General features: G+C 43.0%; 1 protein-coding gene across 1 annotated transcript in view; it reads left to right on the plus strand.

The window, feature by feature from the left end:
• Nucleotides 1-22,998, plus strand: part of LOC132886083 (cytochrome P450 4A6) — a 46,151-nt gene extending 23,153 nt beyond the window's left edge. The window contains exons 5-12 of the mRNA XM_060920636.1: nucleotides 2,709-2,837; nucleotides 2,922-3,072; nucleotides 3,154-3,263; nucleotides 7,658-7,848; nucleotides 8,062-8,195; nucleotides 19,088-19,152; nucleotides 19,365-19,447; nucleotides 22,827-22,998. Of these exons, the coding sequence (XP_060776619.1) occupies nucleotides 2,709-2,837; nucleotides 2,922-3,072; nucleotides 3,154-3,263; nucleotides 7,658-7,848; nucleotides 8,062-8,195; nucleotides 19,088-19,152; nucleotides 19,365-19,447; nucleotides 22,827-22,998 (1,035 nt within the window). The remainder of the gene's footprint in view (nucleotides 1-2,708; nucleotides 2,838-2,921; nucleotides 3,073-3,153; nucleotides 3,264-7,657; nucleotides 7,849-8,061; nucleotides 8,196-19,087; nucleotides 19,153-19,364; nucleotides 19,448-22,826) is intronic.
• Nucleotides 22,999-23,016: the final 18 nt, after the last annotated feature.

Genomic DNA, 23,016 nt, shown 5'->3' on the forward strand with positions numbered 1-23,016 from the left:
AAGTTGCTCAAGTTTAGGGATAGGAATGTTAACCCATTCTTGTCTAATGTAGGATTCTAGTTGCTCAACTGTCTTAGGTCTTTTTTGTCGTATCTTCCGTTTTATGATGCGCCAAATGTTTTCTATGAGTGAAAGATCTGGACTGCAGGCTGGCCAGTTCAGTACCCGGACCCTTCTTGTACGCAGCCATGATGCTGTAATTGATGCAGTATGTGGTTTGGCATTGTCATGTTGGAAAATGCAAGGTCTTCCCTGAAAGAGACGTCGTCTGTATGGGAGCATATGTTGCTCTAGAACCTGGATATACCTTTCATCATTGATGGTGTCTTTCCAGATGTATAAGCTGCCCATGCCACACGCACTAATGCAACCCCATACCATCAGAGATGCAGGCTTCTGAACTGAGCGCTGATAACAACTTGGGTCGTCCTTCTCCTCTTTAGTCCGAATGACACGGCGTCCCTGATTTCCATAAAGAACTTCAAATTTTGATTTGTCTGACCACAGAACAGTTTTCCACTTTGCCACAGTCCATTTTGAATGAGCCTTGGCCCAGAGAAGACGTCTGCACTTCTGGATCATGTTTAGATACGGCTTCTTCTTTGAACTATAGAGTTTTAGCTGGCAACGGCGGATGGCACGGTGAATTGTGTTCACAGATAATGTTCTCTGGAAATATTCCTGAGCCCATTTTGTGATTTCCAATACAGAAGCATGCCTGTATGTGATGCAGTGCCGTCTAAGGGCCCGAAGATCACGGGCACCCAGTATGGTTTTCCGGCCTTGACCCTTAAGCACAGAGATTCTTCCAGATTCTCTGAATCTTTTGATGATATTATGCACTGTAGATGATGATATGTTCAAACTCTTTGCAATTTTACACTGTCGAACTCCTTTCTGATATTGCTCCACTATTTGTCGGCGCAGAATTAGGGGGATTGGATCTTCCCATCTTTACTTCTGAGAGCCTCTGCCACTCCAAGATGCTCTTTTTATACCCAGTCATGTTAATGACCTATTGCCAATTGACCTAATGAGTTGCAATTTGGTCCTCCAGCTGTTCCTTTTTTGTACCTTTAACTTTTCCAGCCTCTTACTGCCCCGTCCCAACTTTTTTGAGATGTGTTGCTGTCATGAAATTTCAAATGAGCCAATATTTGGCATGAAATTTCAAAATGTCTCACTTTCGACATTTGATATGTTGTCTATGTTCTATTGTGAATACAATATCAGTTTTTGAGATTTGTAAATTATTGCATTCTGTTTTTATTTACAATTTGTACTTTGTCCCAACTTTTTTGGAATCAGGTTTGTACAAGTTTCTTGGCTGCCTTGCATGCACTGCTCTTTTGAGATCTATCCACAGATTTTCAATGATGTTTAGGTCAGGGGACTGTGATGGCCATGGCAAAACCTTCAGAAACCTACTATTCCATTGTAGATTTTGAGGTGTGTTTTAGATCATTGTCTTATTGTAGGACCCATCCTCTTTTTAACTTCAACTTTTTTACAGATGGTGTGGTGTTTGCTTCCAGAATTTGCTGGTATTTATTCAAATCCATGTTTCCCTCGCCCAATGAAATGTGCCCTGTGCCACTGGCTGCAACACAGCCCCAAAGCATGATCAATCCACACCCATGCTTCAGAGTTGGAGAGGGGTTCTTTTCCTGGAATTTGGCACCCTTTTTTCTCCAAACATACCTTCGCACACTGTGGCCAAAAAGTTCTATTTTGATTTCATCAGTCCATAGGACTTGTTTCCAAAATGTATCAGGCTTATTTAGATGTTCATTTGCAAACTTCAGATACTGAATTTTGTGGCTAGTATGCAGGAAAGGTTTTCTTCTGATGACTCTTCCATGAAGGTCATATTTGTTCAGGTGTCGCTGCATAGTAGAACAGTGCACCGCCACTCCAGGGTCTGCTAAATCTTTCTGAAGGTCTTTTGTAGTCAAACAGGGTTTTTTATTTGCCTTTCTAGCAATCCAACGAGCAGTTCTTCCAGAAAGTTTTCTTCATCTTCCAGACCTCACCTTGATCTCCACTGTTTCTGTTAACTGCCATTTCTTAATAACATTACAATCTGAGGAAACAGCTACCAGAAAACACTTTGCTATGTTCTTGTAGCTTTCTCCTGCTTTGAGAGCATCAATTATTTTATTATTCAGAATGCGAGGGAGTTGCTTAGAGGAGCCCATGGCTGTTGATTTTAGGGACAAGTTTGAGGAGTCAGAGAATTTATACAGCTTTGAAATCTGCATCATCTGACCTTTCCTAACAAAGAATTTTAACAAGCCACAGCTCAATAAGCTAATTAAGGTCTGGAACCTTGGTAAAAGTTACCTGAGAACTCAAATGTATTGGGGTACCCAAACTTTTGCATGGTGTTCCTTTTCTTTTTTCACTCTCCAATTGTACAAAACAAAAATAATACACAAATCTTGCAGAAAATGCTGAAAAAAATGTGTCATCTTTACCTTTATGCCTTTATTACCTTTACCTTTAGGTGATCAGTTCATCTTCTGCTCACTTAACTATTCACAGTAACAGACATTTTCAGTAAGGGAGCCCAAACTTTTGCATGCCACTGTATAATCTTTGATTTGTTAGCTATGGGTTAATTTGTGACATGAAACTTGTTTTCTTTGAATTTTATCTGCTTTATTTGGGCAGTCAGTGTGTTTTCTAATAACCACCCTCTCCCAAAGAACAAGTGGGAAGTGTATGCAAGAACGGGACAGACCTTTGAGCTTTCTCAGCATGTTAGTCTGATGACACTGGACAGCATAATGAAGTGTGCGTTTAGCTGCCAAAGCAACTGTCAGACAGAGAGGTGGGTTAAAAGCAGAAAAACTGGCTGAACATATTTCATATGAATGTAAGTCAAATAGTAATAATCACACAACTCTCCTTTCAGCAAGTCCAGCCAATACGTAAAGGCAGTGTATGAATTGTGCAAGCTGGTGAACATACAGTTTCGCGTCTTTCCATATCACAATAAAATCATCTTTCACCTGAGTCCACATGGCTACAGATTCAGAAAAGCATGCAGAATTGCACACGCCCATACAGGTAAATCTGAATGCAATTGTTCTGATTGTTGCAGGCCACTACCAATGTAACCTATTAAAATCTGGCCTTTTGATCTTACAGATGAAGTCATAAAACAGAGAAGAGAAATTTTAAATAATAATAAGAAGAACCAGGATGATGCTCAGAAAAGGAGACATTTAGACTTTCTGGATATCCTTCTAAGTGCTTGTGTATGTTATTACCACTGCCTTCTTTTTCTCTTTTGTCATCACAGATGAGTTGACTATAGTATGTGCAACAAAAGTTAATTGGCTACATTCAACACAGGGGTGCGTAATCAAAACACTGGGCCACTGATGAGATGCTATTCTGTTTTGTTGAGCCAATGACTGGCTCTGAAATCACAATAATTCTCTGTCATTGAAAGGGTTCATGTTCTGGGCCATGTAAAGTGACTCTGAAAGCTTTGTACTCACTCATACACACTGCTATAGTTATTCTCCATTGGCTAGGAGTGGGTCACTGTTTAGAACCAAAGTGATTTATTAGTGTGCTTGCTGCTGCTGTGTGCAAGCACACTATTGTTCTTCTTAAGTTTACTTATTCTGCCTTATTCCGACACATTTTTTGGATCCACTCCTCCTCCTAGGGCGTTCGAGATAGAGACACTGTTCCAATTCTGAGACATCTGGCCCAAAGTGGTGTAGTGTGCTTGTATACAGCTTTTGGATCAACGTGCCTGTTCTCTTGTTCTTGTCGTTTTTCTTTTGTTTTTTTTCCCATAGAGAATGAATAGGGCTCATGAATCGAATCATCCTACTTGGACACGCTCCATTGCAGATGCACCAAACCTTATGTGATACTTCAGGCCAACTCCCCCGACACATACATGTAATTGGTTCTGACCCGCACTCATTTTTTTCCTTTCTTTTTGCTCATCCCTTTTTCCTTCATAGGCTTGCATTGATTTTTGGCCCCATTGAAAATGAATGGTGTTTCAGGAGAAAAACTTTCACTCTACATCAATTTTTTTAACCAAGTGACCAAACTTCAAGAAACTTCACTTGATGCCTCAGGCCAAGTCCCCGCACAGATCTATCCCCTCATCTGAGACCTGCACTCATCTTTTCCTTGGTTTTCACGCATCTCTTTTTACCTCCATAGGCCTCCATTGATTTTTGGCCCCATTCAAATGAATGGAGTAACACTCAGTAACACTTCACCACACATCCACCAAACTTCAGATGGCACCTCAGGCCAAATCACCCATCACACACATGATATCGGTTCTGACCAGCACTCGTCTTTGTCTTGCCTTTCATCCGTCCATTTTTTCTTCATTTTGCCGCTAATCAATGGAAGCTTGACTGAGTCATTCCTCCCTTCCCCCATAGGTGATGATGCATTTGGCAAGGATCTGCTCATTTGAGACTTTGACAGCAAATCAACTTCAACTCAATGGCCACTTTATTAGGAATACTTACACACACACACACACACACACACACGATAGCAATTAGCATATAAGCATTCACGTGTTACCATGCTAGCTGTTAGCATGTTACCCATTACGATATCATGCCTGCTGTTAGCTCGTGAGTTGTTAGCATGTTCACCATTAGCATGTTATCATGAGAGCTGTTAACATGTTAGGATTAGCATGGTAGCATGCAGAGTTCACATGTTCGCTGTTAGCGAGTTCGCCTGAGCATGCTAACTGTTAGCTGTTAGCATGTCACCCTCAGCGTGTTAGCATGCTAAAAGTTAACATACTAGCCATTCACATGTTAGCCTGTTAGCTGTTAGCATGATAGCTATCAGCATATTAGCCTTAAAGTGTTAGAATTTTAACAAATAGCATGTTAATCATTAGCATGTTAGAATGCTAGCTGTTTGCATGTTATCTATTAGCATGTTATCTATTAGCATGTTAGCATTAACATGTTAACATGCTAGCTTTTAGCATGTTAGTATGCTGTTAGCATGTTAGTATGCTAACTGTTAGCATGCTAGTTGTTAGCTTGTTGGCATTAGCATGTTGGCATGCTAGCTTTTAGCATGCTAGCATGATAGCTGTTCTACTACAGCTCAGCAAGCACACTTTGCATTTTCTCTGCGGAAATGCAGTCTAGTTGCCTCTACTACTTTGAAATTATTTGGATTGATTAACACATTTGTAGGACTTTTATGATGCCCTACTTCTGGCAAGAGTTTTCATCACTTCACTCCTGTGAGGATGCCCCATATGTACAGCCCCTGATCCATCCTGATGCCCTACTTCTGGCAAGAGTTTTCATCACTTCACTCCTGTAAGGATGGCCTCATACCATATGTACTGTCTAAAGATACACTGAGAAGATGGCTCTGGACACTTACAGTTTTGCTATGATGGTTTAGGGCTACAATTACCCTAATTTTAGGACTGCAGTTGTCATGAACAGTTTGCACTCATTTGCACTCAATGAACAGTTGATAACTTCAACAAAATAGACTACATGTTAAAACTATAATGAATTTCCCAGTGACACAATTGCACTTTTTGTCCATATAGGACACAGTTATTGAAGCTCATTAGGGATAAATGTATTAGTTCATATGTTTCAAATCTTTATTTTTCTGTAAAGCAGCTTTGCAACAATGTCTATTGTTAAAATCACTATACAAATAAATTGACTTGACTGTTCAGGCTGGGTCCTGGTTTATGTTGCTATTAAATTGAATATTTAAAATTTTATTCCCAGTGTCAGTTGTTTATACAGTAGTTTAACTGATAAGTTAAAGGTTTAATTATACTACAAACTACTGTCACAGTGAAAAAAGTAGTCAATTTTTTTTGTATAGTACTTTTAACAATAGACATTGTCGTAAAGCAGCCTCATTATAGTTTTAGCATGAAGTCTAGTTTGTCGAAGTTATCACCTGTTCATTGATGGAGATTTGAGTGCAAAACTGTTCATGACAACTGCAGTCTTAAAGTTAAGTCAAGTTTATTTGTATAGTGCTGTTAATAACATTGTTGCAAAGCAGCTTTACAGAAAATTAAAGACTTTAAACATGAGCTAATTTTATCCCTAATTTATTCCTGATGAGCAAGCCTGAGGTGATGGTGGCAAGGAAAGACTTCCTCAGACAACATGAGGAAGAAACCTTGAGAGGAACCCATCCTCATCTGGGTGATAACAGATAGCATAATTATAAATAATTTGCTTCTATTACTGTGTCCTATATAGTCACACTACAACTGTGTAACCAGGAAATTCATTATAGTTTTAGCATGAAGTCTATTTTGTTGAAGTTATCAACTATTCATTGATGGAGACTTGAGTGCAAAACTGTTCATGACAACTGCAGTCCTAAAGTTATCATGGCAATTGTAGTCCTAAACCATCGTAGCAAAACTGTAAAGTGTCCAGAGCCATCTTCTTAAGTGTGTCTTTCAGCTGTCCATATGGGACCATCTTCCACAGGAGCAATGTGATGAGACTCCAGCCAGATGTAGGGCATCAGGATGGATCAGGCAGGTCTGAGGAGCAGAAGAGGTCAGCATCACTGGTGTCTCAAGATCGACATGTACTGTAATTCAACAGAGAGAGCCAGACAGAGGGAAGAGACAGAGTGTGTGTGTGTGTGTGGGGGGGGGGGGGGGGGGTAGTTGGGTATGCCCAGTGTCACCTAATGGTTGAGAACAGTATACATTTTGTGTTGAGTACAAGCAGGGACTCCAGCAAAACTAACAATGACAGCATAATTAAAAGGGAGAAACAAAAGGTAGCACAGATATGAGGGAGCCCTGGGACATAAAGCAGCCAGCCGCTCCACTGTCAGCAAAACCAAGTGAATGTGTGAGAGGGTTTTTTTTTTTTTTTGGGGGGGGGGGGTTATTTGGGGGGGGACAGCATTCATACATCCCAGTTTACCAAAACACTCTATGCCTGAGGACCCTCCAGATCTACTCCTTGACCTAATAAAAAACTATTAATAAAAGGTTTGACTAAAAACATGTGTTTTCAGCCTAGACTTAAACACTGAGACTGTGTCTGAGTCCCAAACACTACTTGGAAGGCTGTTCCATAACTGTGGGGCTTAGTAAGAAAAGGCTCTGCCCCCGATGTAGCCTTCACTATATGAGGTACCAACAGATAGCCTGCACCTTTTGATCTACAGTAAGTAGACATGGCGGGTCATAAAAGACCAGAAGTTTGCTCAGGTACTGTAGTATGAGACTATTCAGTGCTTTATAGGTCAATAGGAGTATTTTATAATCAATGCGAAATTTGATTGGGAGCCAATGCAGTATGGATAAGACAGGGGTGATGTGGTCATATCTTCTAGCTCTAGTAAGGACTCTTGCTGCTGCATTTTGAACTAACTGGAGCTTGTTTATGCACTTATTGGAACATCCAGACAGTAAGGCACTACAATAATCCAACCGAGAGTGATCGTGGCAGCTGTAATCCAAAGCCATCGTAGCAAAAATGTTATTCACGTCATCTGTCAGCGGTTTTTAATGTTATGGCTGATCTGTCTATAACATATGACAACAACAACAACAATAATAATAATAATAATAATAATGAATGAGATAATAATCTGGAAACAAAATGGAGTTTGACTTGATTTGTAGGATGAGCAGCAGCAGGGCTTGTCAGATGAAGATATCCGAGCAGAGGTGGACACGTTTATGTTTGAGGGACATGACACTACTGCCAGTGGCATCTCCTGGTTCTTCTACAGCATGGTCTGCAATCCTGAGCATCAGCAGAAGTGCAGAGAGGAAATCCAGCAAGTGCTGATGGGAAAGGATACTATTGATTGGTACAGTCATTATCATTATGATGTTAGTAAAACATCAGACAGCTAATTATTATCAGGAAAAGGCTTATATGTCTAGATTATCTCTTCCTCTCCCAGACAAACTATACTGTGTTCCATTTCTTGTGTTGTAGCACCCATTTCTTTTTTTTTTTCTCTTTCTCTCTTTTCCACTGTGTGTTACTTTGAGTCTCTGACCTACCATGTGGATTTTAGGGAGGATCTCAGTAAAATACCATACACCACAATGTGCATTAAGGAATCCCTGCGTATGTACCCTCCTGTTCCAGGAATAGGACGGACGTTGACCCAACCTATTACCTTTTTTGATGGAAGAACAATTCCTGCAGGTAAGGTTTCTCTCTTCATGATAAGATGGCTTCCTAAAGCAAAAGTAATTCTAAATCTGTGTAACTGTAGCCTTTAACAGATTAGAATGAGTTTGTGGCTATGATCTAGTATCATATAATAATATTACTTCAGGATTGTCATTTCTCTACAGTTGAAATATAAGGAAGTAAGCATATTGATAATACAGTGCCTTGCAAAAGTATTCATCCCCCCAGACGTGCAGCTTGTGAACAGGCAAGGCAGGCAACTGCTTGGGGCCCCCCAAGAGTCGGGGCCCGAGGGCTTATTTATTTTGTTTTTTATTGTTTTTATTGTTCTTTACCACTGTATTTTCACATTTGGAATTTAAAAAACTTTGGTTTCATACATTTTTCGCTGGTGTCAGATTATTTATAACATATTGGTGATGAACACTGGTCAGAAGGGCCCCCTGGAAATTTTTGCTTGGGGCCACAACAGACTCTAGAATCACCTCTGCATCCCCCTTGGTGTTTGTCCTGTTTTGTCGCATTATAAACTGGAATTAAAATTGATTTTTTTTTTTTGGGGGGGGGGGGGGGGGGGGGTTAGCACCATTTGATTTACACAACATGCCTACCACTTTAAAAGTGCACTTTGTTGTTTTATTGTGACACAAACAATAATTAAGATGAAAAAACAGAAAGCTGGAGTGTGCATAAGTATTCACCCCCTTTCGTATAAAATCCCTAAATAAGAGCTGGTCCAACCAATTCACTTCATAAGTCACATAATTAGTTGATTAAGATCCACCTGCGTGCAATCAAAGTGTCACATGATCTGTCACATGATGTCTGTTCTGGAAGGACCCTGACTCTGCAACACTACTAAGCAAACAACATGAAACCAAGGGGCACTCCAAACAGGTCAGAGACAAAGTTGTGGAGAAGTATAGATCAGGGTTGGGTCATAAAAAATATCCCAAACTTTGAATATCCCAGGGAGCACCATTAAATCCATTGTAACAAAATGGAAAGAATATGGCACCACTACAAACCTGACAAGAGAAGGCCGTCCACCAAAACTCACAGACCGGGCAAGGAGGGCATTAATCAGAGATGCAACAAAGACACCAAAGATAACACTGAAGGAGCTGCAAAGATCCACAGTGGAGATGGGAGTATCTGTCCATAGGCCCACTTTAAGCCATTCATGCCACAGAGTGGGGCTTTATGGAAGAGTGGCCAGAAAAAAAGTAATTGCTTAAAAAAATCACATTTGGAGTTTGCCCAACAGCATGTGGCAGACTCCCCAAACACATGGAAGAAGATTCTCTGGTCAAATGAGACAAAAATTGAACTTTTTGGTCATCATGGGAAATGCCATGTGTGGCGCAAACCCAACACCCTGAGAACACCATCCCTACAATGAAGCATGGTGGTGGCAGCATCATGCTGTGGGGATGTTTTTCATCTGCAGGGACAGGAAAGCTGGTCAGGATTGAAGGAAAGATGGATGGCACTAAATACAGGGCAATTCTGGAGGAAAACCTGTTTGAGTCAGCCAGAGGTTTGAGACTGGGATGAACATGGGCATAGCGGATGCGGGGTATGCAGGGGACATGTCCCCCGCACTTCTCGTATTTGTGCCCTCTGTCCCCCGCACTTTTTACAGCCATTACAACCACTCAATTCATTTTTAACATGTGGAAACGCGTTTTTCCGAGCCGCCTCTAAACGCATCATGAGCAGGCAGAGCTAAGGCGGCAAACAAACACCGCTGTCATGTGTGATCAGAGACGCTTTAGAAAATATTGTATGAGTATCTTTGGTGTGATTCAGATCTGGGCAGTGTTTCTGTATGTTCAGCAAACCAGCCAAGAGGCTAAAGATTTTAGACAGTTTTTTCCAAACAAACCGTGTAAGTTGAGTAATGCTGTTGAATGTAGATAATGTTTAGCTAAAAGATGACAAATAGATGTCAATTTAGTTAGTTAAGCTAGCTAGCTAACTTAGAGGCAGTAGTAACTAGTTACATTTACTCCGTTACATTTACTTGAGTAACTTTTTGGATAAATTGTACTCTTAAGAGTTGTTTTGTTGCAAAATACGTTTTACTTTTACTTTTACTTGAGTAATATTATTCTAAAGTAACAATACTCTTACTTGAGTAACATTACTATTTTGGCTACTCTCAGATTACTCACTTCTGGGTAGAAAATAAGAATATAAATGTATTTGTGTTCCTTTGACTGTTATTTTTTAAAGATTTAATTTAATTTTTGTGGTAGTTCAAGTTTAAAGTACATGAATTTGCTGATTATTATTACTGTATTCCTAATTCTATTTCAAAATGTTGCTTTCCACATATTTTTTAATCTTTATTGCCACAATAGAAAGAGCAGGGTGAGAAAGGAGACAGTGGACCAGAAGCCAACAGGGATGATTATGCAGGGTCACAGGAGAGAAGAGAATATAACTAGCTATGTCACTACTACTATTCTTAATTGTATTTATAAATTTTACTTTATAGATTTAGACTTTAGATTTTGATAGTATATCATTTTAAAGAACTAAAGTTGGTTCCCTGGTGCTGTGCTGTTTGTGGTTATGTGGTTCTTTAGCTGCTAAGGAGAGGTGCAACTGAATGCGAGAGGATGATAAATCACTCAATAGACCTCTGAATAATTTGTCCCCCTCACTTCTAAAATGATGGCTACGCCCCTGGGGATGAAGGTTCACCGTCCAGCAGGACAATGACCCTAAACATACTGCTAAAACTACACTGCAGTAGTTTAAAGGGAAACATTTGAATGTCTTGGAATGGCCTAATCAAATCTCAGACCTTAATCTAATTCAGAATCTGTGGCATAACTTGAAGATTGCTGTACACCAATGCAACCCATCTCACTTGAAGGAGTTGGAGCAGTTTTGCCTTGAGAAATGGGCAAAAATCCCAGTGGCTAGATGTGCTAAGCTAATAGAGACATACCCCAAGAGACTTGCAGCTGTTATTGTAGCGAAAGGTGGCTCTATAAAGTATTGACTTTGGGGGGGTGAATACCTATGTGTGACTGGTTTGATTTGTGTCCCACTAGGGCTCATATGGACATCACAGGAGGCAGGTTTGGTCACAGCAGTATTCCCCTTTTTATTGCTGAAATATATAAAGTAGTGGTACAATGCTGGCATGAATTACAGCAGCAGGTATCTGACAGGATTCTAATCAGTCTTCCAGAATGTTCTGAGACAAGCCGCGCGCCGTACCACCATATGAACTTACAGGAGCTACCCATAGAGGGCGCCTTTGTACCATTTAAAATAATTTTATACAGACGTACCCTGTTACATACACCCCCCTAAAATTATGCAAAAATGGTACACCTGACATGAACAATGTAGATAAGTGCAAAGTGAAGAGAGAGAGAGAGACAGGGAGAAAAAAGATAGGAGAGAAAAAAAAAAGGACTGTGGATCTTAAGCACTGATGTACTAAAGTCAATATCAGAAATTCTTCCATAAGAAGTGCGAAAGAATGGGGTGGTACCAGACCCAATACTTATCACAGAATAAAAGAGATGCCATCTACACCTCACGAGCGTACATATCTTGGCTCTATCAAGTGAAACTTCAAGTCTAATCTTAGACAACAGACAGGACAGAAAAAGAAAAAATAAATAAATAAAATCGATCAAAACAAGTAAGTCAGACTGTCTGTACAGCACTCCTGTGAGCGCCAGAGTGGTTGAAACCAAAAACAGATCCTATGAGAGGCCCAGCAAGTCCCAACAGCTTTTGGCCTGACATCTCACAAATAAGCCTACGTGGGTGCCTGACGCTTCTCCCACACCTTGTCGTAACTAAAGGGGCTTGCACACTCTGAGGACATGTAAGACTGACGTGCTCTGACCTAACCTCACTAGAATCAGAAGGGTCAGGAGGAGTAAGGCATGTATCAGTAGGTATGTGTGTGATGTGTACTGGATCAATGTAAGAATGTGATGTATGTGATGAAGTCTGGAGTGAAAGTGGCTCTGCCACTGAGTCCATGGAGGCATTGTCCGGCAGCTCATCGGACCGGGCGTCACCCACACTCATTGGCAAGGCCTGCTCGACAGCTTCTTCGTCAGGGAAAGTCCCACTCTCTATGTCCGCTTGACTTGGCGACTGCATGAGCCAGTCCATGGTGCGCTTCTTGTGTAGCCTCTGGGCTTGCTACTGCAGCGGAGCTCTGAGCACCCTCGCAGGACACGGCAGACTGTGCGTCTCCAAGTGACGCTGAATCCTCCTGATCGGCATGCACCAGGAAATCGACTGGGAGTAGCAGGTTTCTGTGCACGACCTTCTCCTTTCCCGTGACAGCATCTCGGATTCTGTACACGTTGATTGAAGATCTGACTGACACCACATCAAAAGGTGTTGAGTCCCACCAGTCAGCAATCTTCTTCTTCCCCCTTTCACCACGATTCGCCAACAGCACTCTGTCACCTACTGCTAAGGGCAGCCCTCTGACCTTCCGATTGTAGATCTCGGCATGGCGGTCTTGCTGCTTACTGGCATTTTGTTCAGCAACCCGAGCTGCGTCGGAGAGGTCTTTTTTGAGACGATGCACGAACTCGTGACGGCTGACAACACTAGTGTCTTTCAGGACATGGTGGAACATGACATTGACAGGCAAACGCAGGGTCCGTCCGAACATCAGGTAAAACGGCGCAAAGCCTGTCGTTTCATGTACTGTGGAGTTGTAACAAAAAGTCAATGTCTGCAGCATTTGTGGCCATCTGGACTTGGATATTGGAGGCAGGGCCCTGATCATGCCACCCAGTGTTCTGTTGAACCTTTCTGTGATGCCGTTGCCCATGGGGTGGTACGGAGTCGTATGGGATTTGTGTACACCTGCCATCTCTAGTAGATCCTTCAGAAGCCGACTTTCAAAGTTAGCTCCCTGATCTGAGTGGATTCTTTGGGGGAACCCGTAGATGCAAAAAAATTTGTCCCATAGACAGCGGGCAACCTGTTTGGCAGACTGGTTACGACAAGGGAAGGCGAGGGCCATCTTTGAAAAATGGTCTGTCACGACAAGGACGTCAACTGTTTTCCTGTCATTCAGTTCAGCTGTCCAAAAATCAATGCACACTAACTCCATAGGTGCTGAGGTGCGTATGCTCTCAAGAGGGGCTCTGGCATCAGGCTCAAGGGTTTTGCCCAAGACGCATCTCTGACAGCGCTGCACATGATTCATGATGTCTCTCTGCATGCCCATCCAGAAGAATCGTTCAGAGGCAAGAGAGAGGGTTCTAGCTCGGCCCTGGTGACCAGCAGCATCGTGGACGCCGTGAAGGACTTGCTGTTTCAAAGCGTCAGGGATGACAAACTGAAAAATCTTCCTGTTCATGTGTCTGTCTCTCTTCACTCGATACAGAAGTCCATCTTGAATTGTTAGCTTCTTCCAGTGTTTCAGCAGCCGAAGGACACAACTTGACTCGGCAGCTCTCTCACGTGCATCTGGACGCTTATGCCGTTGAACATAGAAGAGGGCTCTGCTGATGACGCTGTCTTGTTGCTGCAGATTATGTAGTTGACTCTGTGGGATGACGATGGATGGGTCTTCATCCGGCAGTTGCAGTGACTCTGCGTTCGGGCACAGCAGCTGTGAGACACCACCAGCCTGGTGAGCATCCATCACTGCAGACACCTCCTCCGAACTGAAGGCTCCACTCGTGGGCGGATGAAGGTCCTGGCCAGGACCCTGGACAGCATCGGCACGACCATCGGGGACTTCAACGCTTTGGCAGTTCGTGGTGAGCCGGAAGGCATCCTGCACTCCAATCTTAATGACTCCACTTGTGTCATTCAGCAGTGACAGGTAGGGCTCCCTCACCAGACGGTGACTTATGCATGACTTGACGAACGGCTCCCGACTCAAGGCATCAGCGACAGTGTTCTTGGGCCCAGGCACATACTTCAGGTCAAAGTCGTACGCTGCGAGCTTGGCCACCCACCTCTGTTCACAGGCATCTAACTTGGGCTTGGTCAGGACATATGTGAGGGGGTTGTTATCTGTCCATGCAGTGAAATGGACCCCTTTCAGCCAGTGGGAAAACTTATCGCATATGGCCCACTTCAGAGCTAGGAACTCAAGCCTATGAGCAGGGTAGTTCAACTGGGCATGTGACAGAGTCTTGCTGGCAAAGGCAACGGGCCTAGTGATGTCTTCACCTGGCAGCAGCTGGGAGAGAACTGCACCGATCCCATCAAACGAAGCGTTGACTGCCAAAATGAAAGGCCTCCCAAAGTCAGGGTGAGACAGCGTCACAGCGTGTGACAGATCGTGCTTCAAGGCCTCAAAGGCAGTTTGGCACTCAGGAGTCCAGTCATCAGGTGTGAGCGTCACATAGCTATGGCGCTTCTTTTTCGGCCTCCTACCCCTATGGACTTTACTGTCAGACTTCTGTTCTGAGAAGAGCTTAAAAAGTGGCCTGGCTTTGGCTGAACAGTCTTCGATAAAGTGCTGATGATAGAGTGCCATGCCCAAAAAGGAGCGGATCTTCTTCTGTGAGGGTGTGATGCCATCACTGTCCATCAGATCTGACACTTGTACTTGGCTGATGGCCTCAACCTTCGCAGGATCTGTCTGCACTCCAACTTCAGAGATTACATGTCCGAGGAACCGCACAGTCTTTCTCATCAGGTAGCACTTTTTAGGGGCCAACTTGAGGTTGTGATTCTTCAGGCAGGAGAAGACCATCTCTAGACGCTCCAGCGCCAACCGTTCTGTAGGGGCAAAGACCATGAGGTCATCCAGATAGCACAACAAGCTGGTGAAGTTTTCATCACCGAAGATCGACAGCATCATGTGCATGAAAGTAGCGGGGCTATTGGACAGACCTTGAGGCATCCGGTTGTACTCATGCAGACCGAAGGGGGAAGAGAAGGCAGTGTATTTCTTATGGTCTTCACACAGAGGCACATTGTAAAAGCCAGACGTCAGGTCCATGGTGGAAAAATAGGCGTTGCCACCAAGTGCAGCCAGTGCGTCGGCCTGGTGAGGCAGGGGGTGTGCATCCTTCAGAGTTCTGGCATTGAGACGCCTGAAGTCAGTGCAGATGCGGACATCGCCATTCTTCTTCCACACAAGGACAAGTGGAGACGCATATTCACTGGTGGACTTCCTAATTATGCCTTTCTCCTCCATATCACTGATGGCAGTTCTCAGCTTCTCATAGTGATTAGGTGGCACTCTACGGTAAGGCAGGCGGAACGGCCTCTCATCCACCAGGTTTTGTGTACAAACTCGGACGCTTCGCCACAGTCCAGCTTATGGCGAGAAAAGATGGTTTCGTACCTCTGAATGATGTGAAAGAGCTTCTCTCTCCACAGGTCTGAAACTTCACACGCGTCCAGGTCCAGATCCTGAAGTCCGAGCTCTGCCAGTGCACTTGTGATGTCGTCCTTTGACATTGTCGTCTGGGCAGCGGACAGGGACTGGGGGAGAGACTGAATGGTCTTGGGCTGTGACAGGTCTTCAGTGGTGATACAGGGAAACACATCTGCCAGTTTAGTGTTCTTTCTCAGCACAACCTGCTCAGAGGTGGGATTGATGAGTTTCATTGGCAGCCACCTGTCACCCCACATTGGCGTCACTACTCTGCCTACGAGGACTTTACTGGGCTTGCACCTTGCTGTGGTTGGCTCAACTATCACTGTACTGCCCACTGATATAGGTGCTGATGCAGGCAGTCTGCCCCATGTAAGATGTTCGCTCTGCGGCTGTAGGACGACACACTTTTGTAGCTTCAGTGTACCGACCTTGTCTGGGACTGTCTCACCCCTCCATCTCTCTGTGTTGGAAAGGAGAGAAAGAAAGCGATGACAGTCCTCATCGTTGCCATCAGCAGGCGTGGACAGGAGCCGCCAGTAGCTGTCAGTCACTCTCATCAGCTGCAGGATTTTTTTGATGGCGTTGCTGCTGAGTATCATGTCATCAGTCTGCCCAGGAACGACAAGCATTGGAATGACCATTTTGCAGTCATAGGCAACCACGTCCACATCATAAATTGTTTTAGGTGTAACTTGATGACCTCCACATCCGACAATGACGACATCGTCAGCAGGGCACTTTCTCAGGTCACTGTTGTGTTGGAAGAGGCGAGTTTCTGCAGTTTCACTCAGTGTGCATGCCATGGAACCACTGTCTATCATTGCTCTCAGTGTAACATTTGCTGCCAACACATCAGTGTAGAATAGACTATCAGACTTTTGAACTTTATGTTGACCTTGAAAAATGACTGTTTTGTTAGTGAAGTGTGTGGACTGAAATGACATGTATGTGGACTCGTAGTCATTTTCGTTGGGAGGTGACTGAACAGGATCTGCATCGTCCTCCCTTGGACGCAGACCCATCAGTTTCCCGACTTAGCAGGCTTCAGCAGGGGGCATTTGTGTCTGGGGTGGTCAGGAGAGTGACACTGGAAGCAGAGCTTGTTGTTAAGGCAGTGAGTCAGGGCAGTGTGAGCGGCATTTCCACATACAGTGCATGGCAGGCTATTCAGACCATCGATCCCAGGAAACTTAGGCTTGGAGTGCCTATTTGGCATGGATTGGGCACGGGTTGACTTTTCAAGCAAAACTTTCTCCAGCACAGAGATGACACGGTCAAGGGCAGACGAGTCACTGGGCTTGGCTGCTGTTGAGGGCTGCTGGGAGGACGAAGGCGTTTCAGCGTCCATCAGGCCAGCTGTGTTGACATGCACATCATCGCCTGGCTTCCTACACACAGCAGAGGCAGAACCTTTCAAACTGACTTCGAGGTGGTACTCATCTAGCACGGCCTGAACTTCCTCAGCAGACCACTTATCGATTGTCTTTGACCTGAAGGTCATGGCCAGTTCTTTGGATGGGCAGTTTCTGATAAGCATGCGTGTTGCTTCCAAGCCAGGGTTGTCTAGTGATTTACCTTGTTCTTTGAGACGGTCAATGGCAATGTCAGCAGCCCTGTTGAGTCTCAGCCAGTAGTCATAGGCATCTTCACAAACATGTGGCAGAGTGGTGTAGAAATCTGCTAGTGGGAGAGGAGAACAGGGGACAGTGGCAAAGTGTTTATGTAGCAGACTGTAGATGGCCTCTGGATTCTGAGTGACATCGACGCCACTATTCCTTGTTCCAAACTTCACAACATCTCTTGCTCTGCCTCGCAGATGTGTAAGTATTTCCTCCGCTTGCTGCTCGACTCTCAAGTTTGTCTTTTTCACGTAACTTCTCATAAGATCTTCCCACTCACGAACATTCACTGTGTCTGAACTGTCACCTCTGAATGCAGGAGGCTCCTTCACCTTTCTGTGAGGAACAAACTGAACTTGTGACATGTCCAGACTCTGTGTGGATGCATTTGTGGGTGTGAACTGTGCATGTGAAGTAGTGGATGATGCAGGAGCAAGCATGGTGGATGTGTTTGTGGGTATGAACTGAACATGTGAAATAGTGGATGATGCAGGGACAGGTGTAGTGGATGTGTTTGCAGGTATGAAATGAGCATGTGAAGCAGTGGGTGTTGAAGGAGCAGGTGTGGTGAATGTGTCTGTGGGTGTGTACTGAGCATGTGAAGCAGTGGGTGTTGAAGGTGCAAATGTAGGTGTGTGTAGTGTACTGAGGCGTGCAATTATGCTATCTGCCAGTTGCTGACCAATATCTCGTGGTATATACACAATACCGGGACTACTACTACCCTGAACAGGACTATCCAACCCCAGTGCTGGAAACCCTCTACCCCTACCTATGGAAGGACGACATGGAGTACTATGAGGCTGCGGTGTAAAACTCATTGTGAAATTACTCTCTCACAATACCATCAATAATCACGCTCAGTAAAAACAAAAACAACAACAAAATAATGAAAACACTCTGTAATGCCAGTGCAATGCAATATACTGTAAAATACCACAAAAACCACAATGCAGATGATGTCCAGAACGATCCCGGGTCGGGCGAAGGTCCAACTCCACGGGTCACGGCACCAATGTGACTGGTTTGATTTGTGTCCCACTAGGGCTCATATGGACATCACAGGAGGCAGGTTTGGTCACAGCAGTATTCCCCTTTTTATTGCTGAAATATATAAAGTAGTGGTACAATGCTGGCATGAATTACAGCAGCAGGTCTCTGACAGGATTCTAATCAGTCTTCCAGAATGTTCTGAGACAAGCCGCGCGCCGTACCACCATATGAACTTACAGGAGCTACCCATAGAGGGCGCCTTTGTACCATTTAAAATAATTTTATACAGACGTACCCTGTTACATATGCACACTCCAGATTTCTGTTTTTTCGTCTTTTTTTTGTCACCATAAAAAAACAATGTGCACCTTTAAAGTTGTGTAAATCAAATGGTGCTAACCCCAAAAAAATCCATTTTAATAATTTTGCAAGGCACTCTACTGTACATACTGTATATTTTCCTACAAAGAAAACAGTTGCTCCTCTTCTATAATTTCACCATTATATTTTCCACTTGTTATTTTTGCCTGATGACCTTTATTTTAGTTCATCTGGTGAAACATTAACCAAGCTTTGTTTGTTTGTTTTTTCTGTGATCTGCTGCATGCATATTGAGAAAAGCATAAAAATCATTTATAAAGCTGTAATTCTCGAGAATGTATTAGCTGAATTATACATACTGTATGTTTTCCTCCAAAGAATCACACTTTATTTAAAGTAGAAAATGTAACAGTTGCTCTTCTTCTGCAATTTAGCCATCATTACTTTCCACTTGTTATTGCTATCTGATAGGTATGACCTTTACCTTACAGGTAAACTGGCAAAACATTAACTCACTGTGACCTTCTGAATGTACATTGAGAATAGCATAACAATCAGTTGTAAAGCCATAATCATAAAGAATGTATTAGCTGAATCAAAAAGTTTTTTGTTTTCTATAGGTCTGCTTCTTGGAATCAGTATTTATGGAATTCATCACAATCGTACAGTTTGGGAGAATCCAGAGGTATAAATTCTATACCTCTGATATAGCTTTGCTTTTGTAGAATCTGCTCCTGCAGATCTTTACGCTCAGCTAACATTCTTTTCCATCTGTAAGCCTCAACAAACTATACAAGTCTGTATTACGTTACTACATAGAATCAAAAGTGTGATTTTTTTGGATATAAAGGGGAGAGTAACTGTATTATTGTGTTAAGTCTTGTGTGTATTTTACAGGTTTTTGACCCGCTGAGATTTCTGCCAGAGAACATTGCTAAGAGATCACCCCATGCCTTTGTGCCTTTTGCAGCTGGACCAAGGTTTGTATCTATATGATGTTGTAAAAAAGGCACTGTTCCAGCAGGAGGAGCAATTGCTTTAACCCTTATCCACAGAAAGCTCTTGATTTACTCAGAATGTTAATGATAGAATAGGTCTCACTTTTAATTAACAGCCCCTTGTTTTGCAACACACAATATGCTTGGCAATATCCATCCATCCATCTCCTGTAGCCACTTATCCTGTCCAACAAGGTCACAGGCAAGCTGGAGCCTATCCCAGCTGACTATGGGCGAGAGGCGGGGTACACCCTGGACAAGTTGCCAGGTCATCGCAGGACTAACAGATAGACACAGACAACCATTCACACTCACATTCACACCTACGGTCAATTTAGAGTCACCACTTAACCAAACCTGCATGTCTTTGGACTGTGGGGGAAACCGGAGCACCTGGAGGAAACCCACGCAGACACGGGGAGAACATGCAAACTCCGCACAGAAAGGCCCTCGCTGGCCACGGGGCTCGAACCCGGACCTTCTTGCTGTGAGGCAACAGTGCTAACCACTACACCACCGTGTAGGACAAAATTAAGACAAAGAAATTAAATTTATCTAAGGTTTATAAATTTATAAATTTATATAAGGTTTAACATTTTCCTTAATTATCACAAGTAATAAAAATGGTGGTGGCACAGTGGTGTAGTGGTTAGCGCTGTTGCCTCACAGCAAGAAGGTCCAGGTTCGAGCCCCGTGACCGGCGAGGGCCTTTCTGTGTGGAGTTTGCATGTTCTCCTCGTGTCCACGTGGGTTTCCTCTGGGTGCTCCGGTTTCCCCCACAGTCCAAAGACATGCAGGTTAGGTTAACTGGTGACTCTAAATTGACCGTAGGTGTGAATGCGAGTGTGAATGGTTGTCTATGTGTCAGCCCTGTGATGACCTGGCGACTTGTCCAGGGTGTACCCCGCCTTTCGCCCATAGTCAGCTGGGATAGGCTCCAGCTTGCCTGCGACCCTGTAGAAGGATAAAGCGGCTAGAGATAGTGAGATGAGACTTTCTGAAGGTGATATAAATATTCTACATTAACTAGCATCCCCTCTATTTCCTTTTATAACTGATTCCAACTTCTTTCATATTTTTCAGTAGGTATAAAGCTTCTGAAAAGTAGTCCTAATAGTCTTAGAAGTCAACTTAAAATGTGTGTGTGTGTGTGTGGGGGGGGGGGGGGGGGGGCTTAGGTAAAAGCTGAAAGTAAAAGTGTGTTATAAAAGTTATAATAGCAGATTTAAGCAAGGAGTAGTTGTTCATCATCAGAATAAACGTTAAAGTGAATGTAATGCCTTATTGTAATGCTTTAAAATGAATACAGGGGCCTTTCTGTGTGGAGTTTGCATTTTCTCCCCGTGTCTGCATGGGTTTCCTCTGGATGCTCCAATTTCCCCCCACAGTCCAAAGACATGCGGTTCAGTTAATATGGGACGGCCTTGGGCTGAGGTGCCCTTGAGCGAGGCACCTAACTCCCAACTGCTCCCCGGGCGCTGTTAGCATGGCTGCCCACTGCTCTGGGTATGTGTGTGTGCATGTGTGTGTTCACTGCTTCAGATGGGTTAAATTCAGAGAGGAATTTCACAAGTGTGTGATGAATAAAGTTGTGCTTGCTTTTTTTCTTTCATAACGACCAAAATTAATTAATAAAGCAGGGGGCAAAATAATATAAATTATTTGTTATTTTATTATCAAGCACAAAACTTTCAATAAAGCACGCCATCTGGATCCCAGAAAAAGGCAACCTTGCCCCAGGGCTAATCTCGCATGACATCACATGTGGAACCCTGGTTATCTGGGTCATTTCCATTATCTGACTCCATGCTTGTTTAATCACTGAAATTGGATATTGTTGATGGAATCTTACAAAAATAATGATGGGAAAGTGCTGCGTTGTGTTTGGATGTTCAAATTCATACACAAAAGGACATTCAGTTCACAAATTCCTGAGAAATTTAAATGTGATCTAAAGTGACCGTGGGTGAGGTTTGTGTAAACGAAGCAGGCAGATTTCATGTCACCACCAGAGAAGAGTCAAGTGGGAATATGTGAGCAGCATTTCGACAAAAAAGACAGGTGTTCTTGATGGAACAGATGACAGGCCAGAAGAGAAAAAAAAACTTTTGAAACCAGGAAATGTGCCAACTATCCAGACTGGCTGACAATGACCACAGTATATGTATATATATACCATATATACACATATATTACAAATACATGTACCTTGGTGAAATACAGATCTACATGTATCAGATATATGTATGTATGTACACTGATGTACACTGGTACATCATAACATGCACAGTTGCACACCATGCAGTTGCTAACCTGCACAAACAGTCGACACACTCGAGTCTTGACCCACTGTTTACCAGTGTTTACTGCACATGGATCTACTGTACACATGACTAGGCCTACTAATAATAAACGTGATTCATCAAGTGTTCATCACCACCAGAACGACCACATGGGAATTATTGGAGCAAAAAAGAAACCCACTGATTTAGTAAATGACATTTGATCTGACATTTGGACAGTTTCTCGATTCCCCCATTATCGCCCACTTCATATTTTCTTTCAATAATTACACTGTGTGCACGTTTTTAAGATTATATTTCTGCATTTATTGAGATACATGTAAATATTTTGCAGGAGCCCTCTTAGAATATAAGAGGGCTCCTGGAAAATATATGTGTTTCCAATTCTCTCTGGCTGGTGGTGCGCTATCGGTGGTGAGTGGGACTGTCATGAATGGACATCTGTTTCTCATCTTGGGGGCTCGAAAAGATAGCCCTTTACTCCAGAATATCCTTGATAATCATCTGCCCCTTCATCTGACATATAAGAATCCCAATCACTACCAGAATTCTCTCCAAAATGTGATTCCATTATCAAGACTGGTCTAACCACTGCTGCGCACATGATCAAAACTGATATCTGGATCTTTGTTACACGTGTGACGTCACACACCCCTTCAGGATCTTTCAGATCAGTCTCGGCAGATTCCGTGAAAATCAGCTGATCTTAGTGATTTTCCATCAATTTATGGCCTTTTGGATCAGCTATGGTTTGAAAACACATGGTCAACCAACATAATGATTGTTGCTTTGTACAAAGGAAAAAAGTGGGGTTTAGGGACATTAAATTCAAGCACAAGGAAAATCATGATGATACTAGTATTGAATTGTAGCAACAATAATTATTATTCCCATTATCATCAGTATTCATGTCTAATAAGGTGACTATATTCATGCGTTGTTTAAAAAAAGTTAACCACCCATATTTACTAAACTACTTTCTCAATAATAACAGATTTAATACCATTTTTCATCATGGACACTTCTTGATTACAATCTTTTCATTACATTATCTGCAGGAACTGCATTGGCCAAAACTTTGCTTTGAATGAGATGAAAGCGGTCGTGGCTCTGACACTGAGGAAGTATGTTCTCATCAAAGATCCAGAACATAAGCCGAAGATGGCCCCTCAACTAGTGCTCAAGTCTCTCAATGGTATACACCTCAAGATCAAATTTGTGGAAAATTAAGAGGATGTACTAATAATA

Source organism: Neoarius graeffei, chromosome 5, assembly GCF_027579695.1.
Source record: "Neoarius graeffei isolate fNeoGra1 chromosome 5, fNeoGra1.pri, whole genome shotgun sequence".
In the NCBI taxonomy this organism is placed as follows: domain Eukaryota; kingdom Metazoa; phylum Chordata; class Actinopteri; order Siluriformes; family Ariidae; genus Neoarius; species Neoarius graeffei.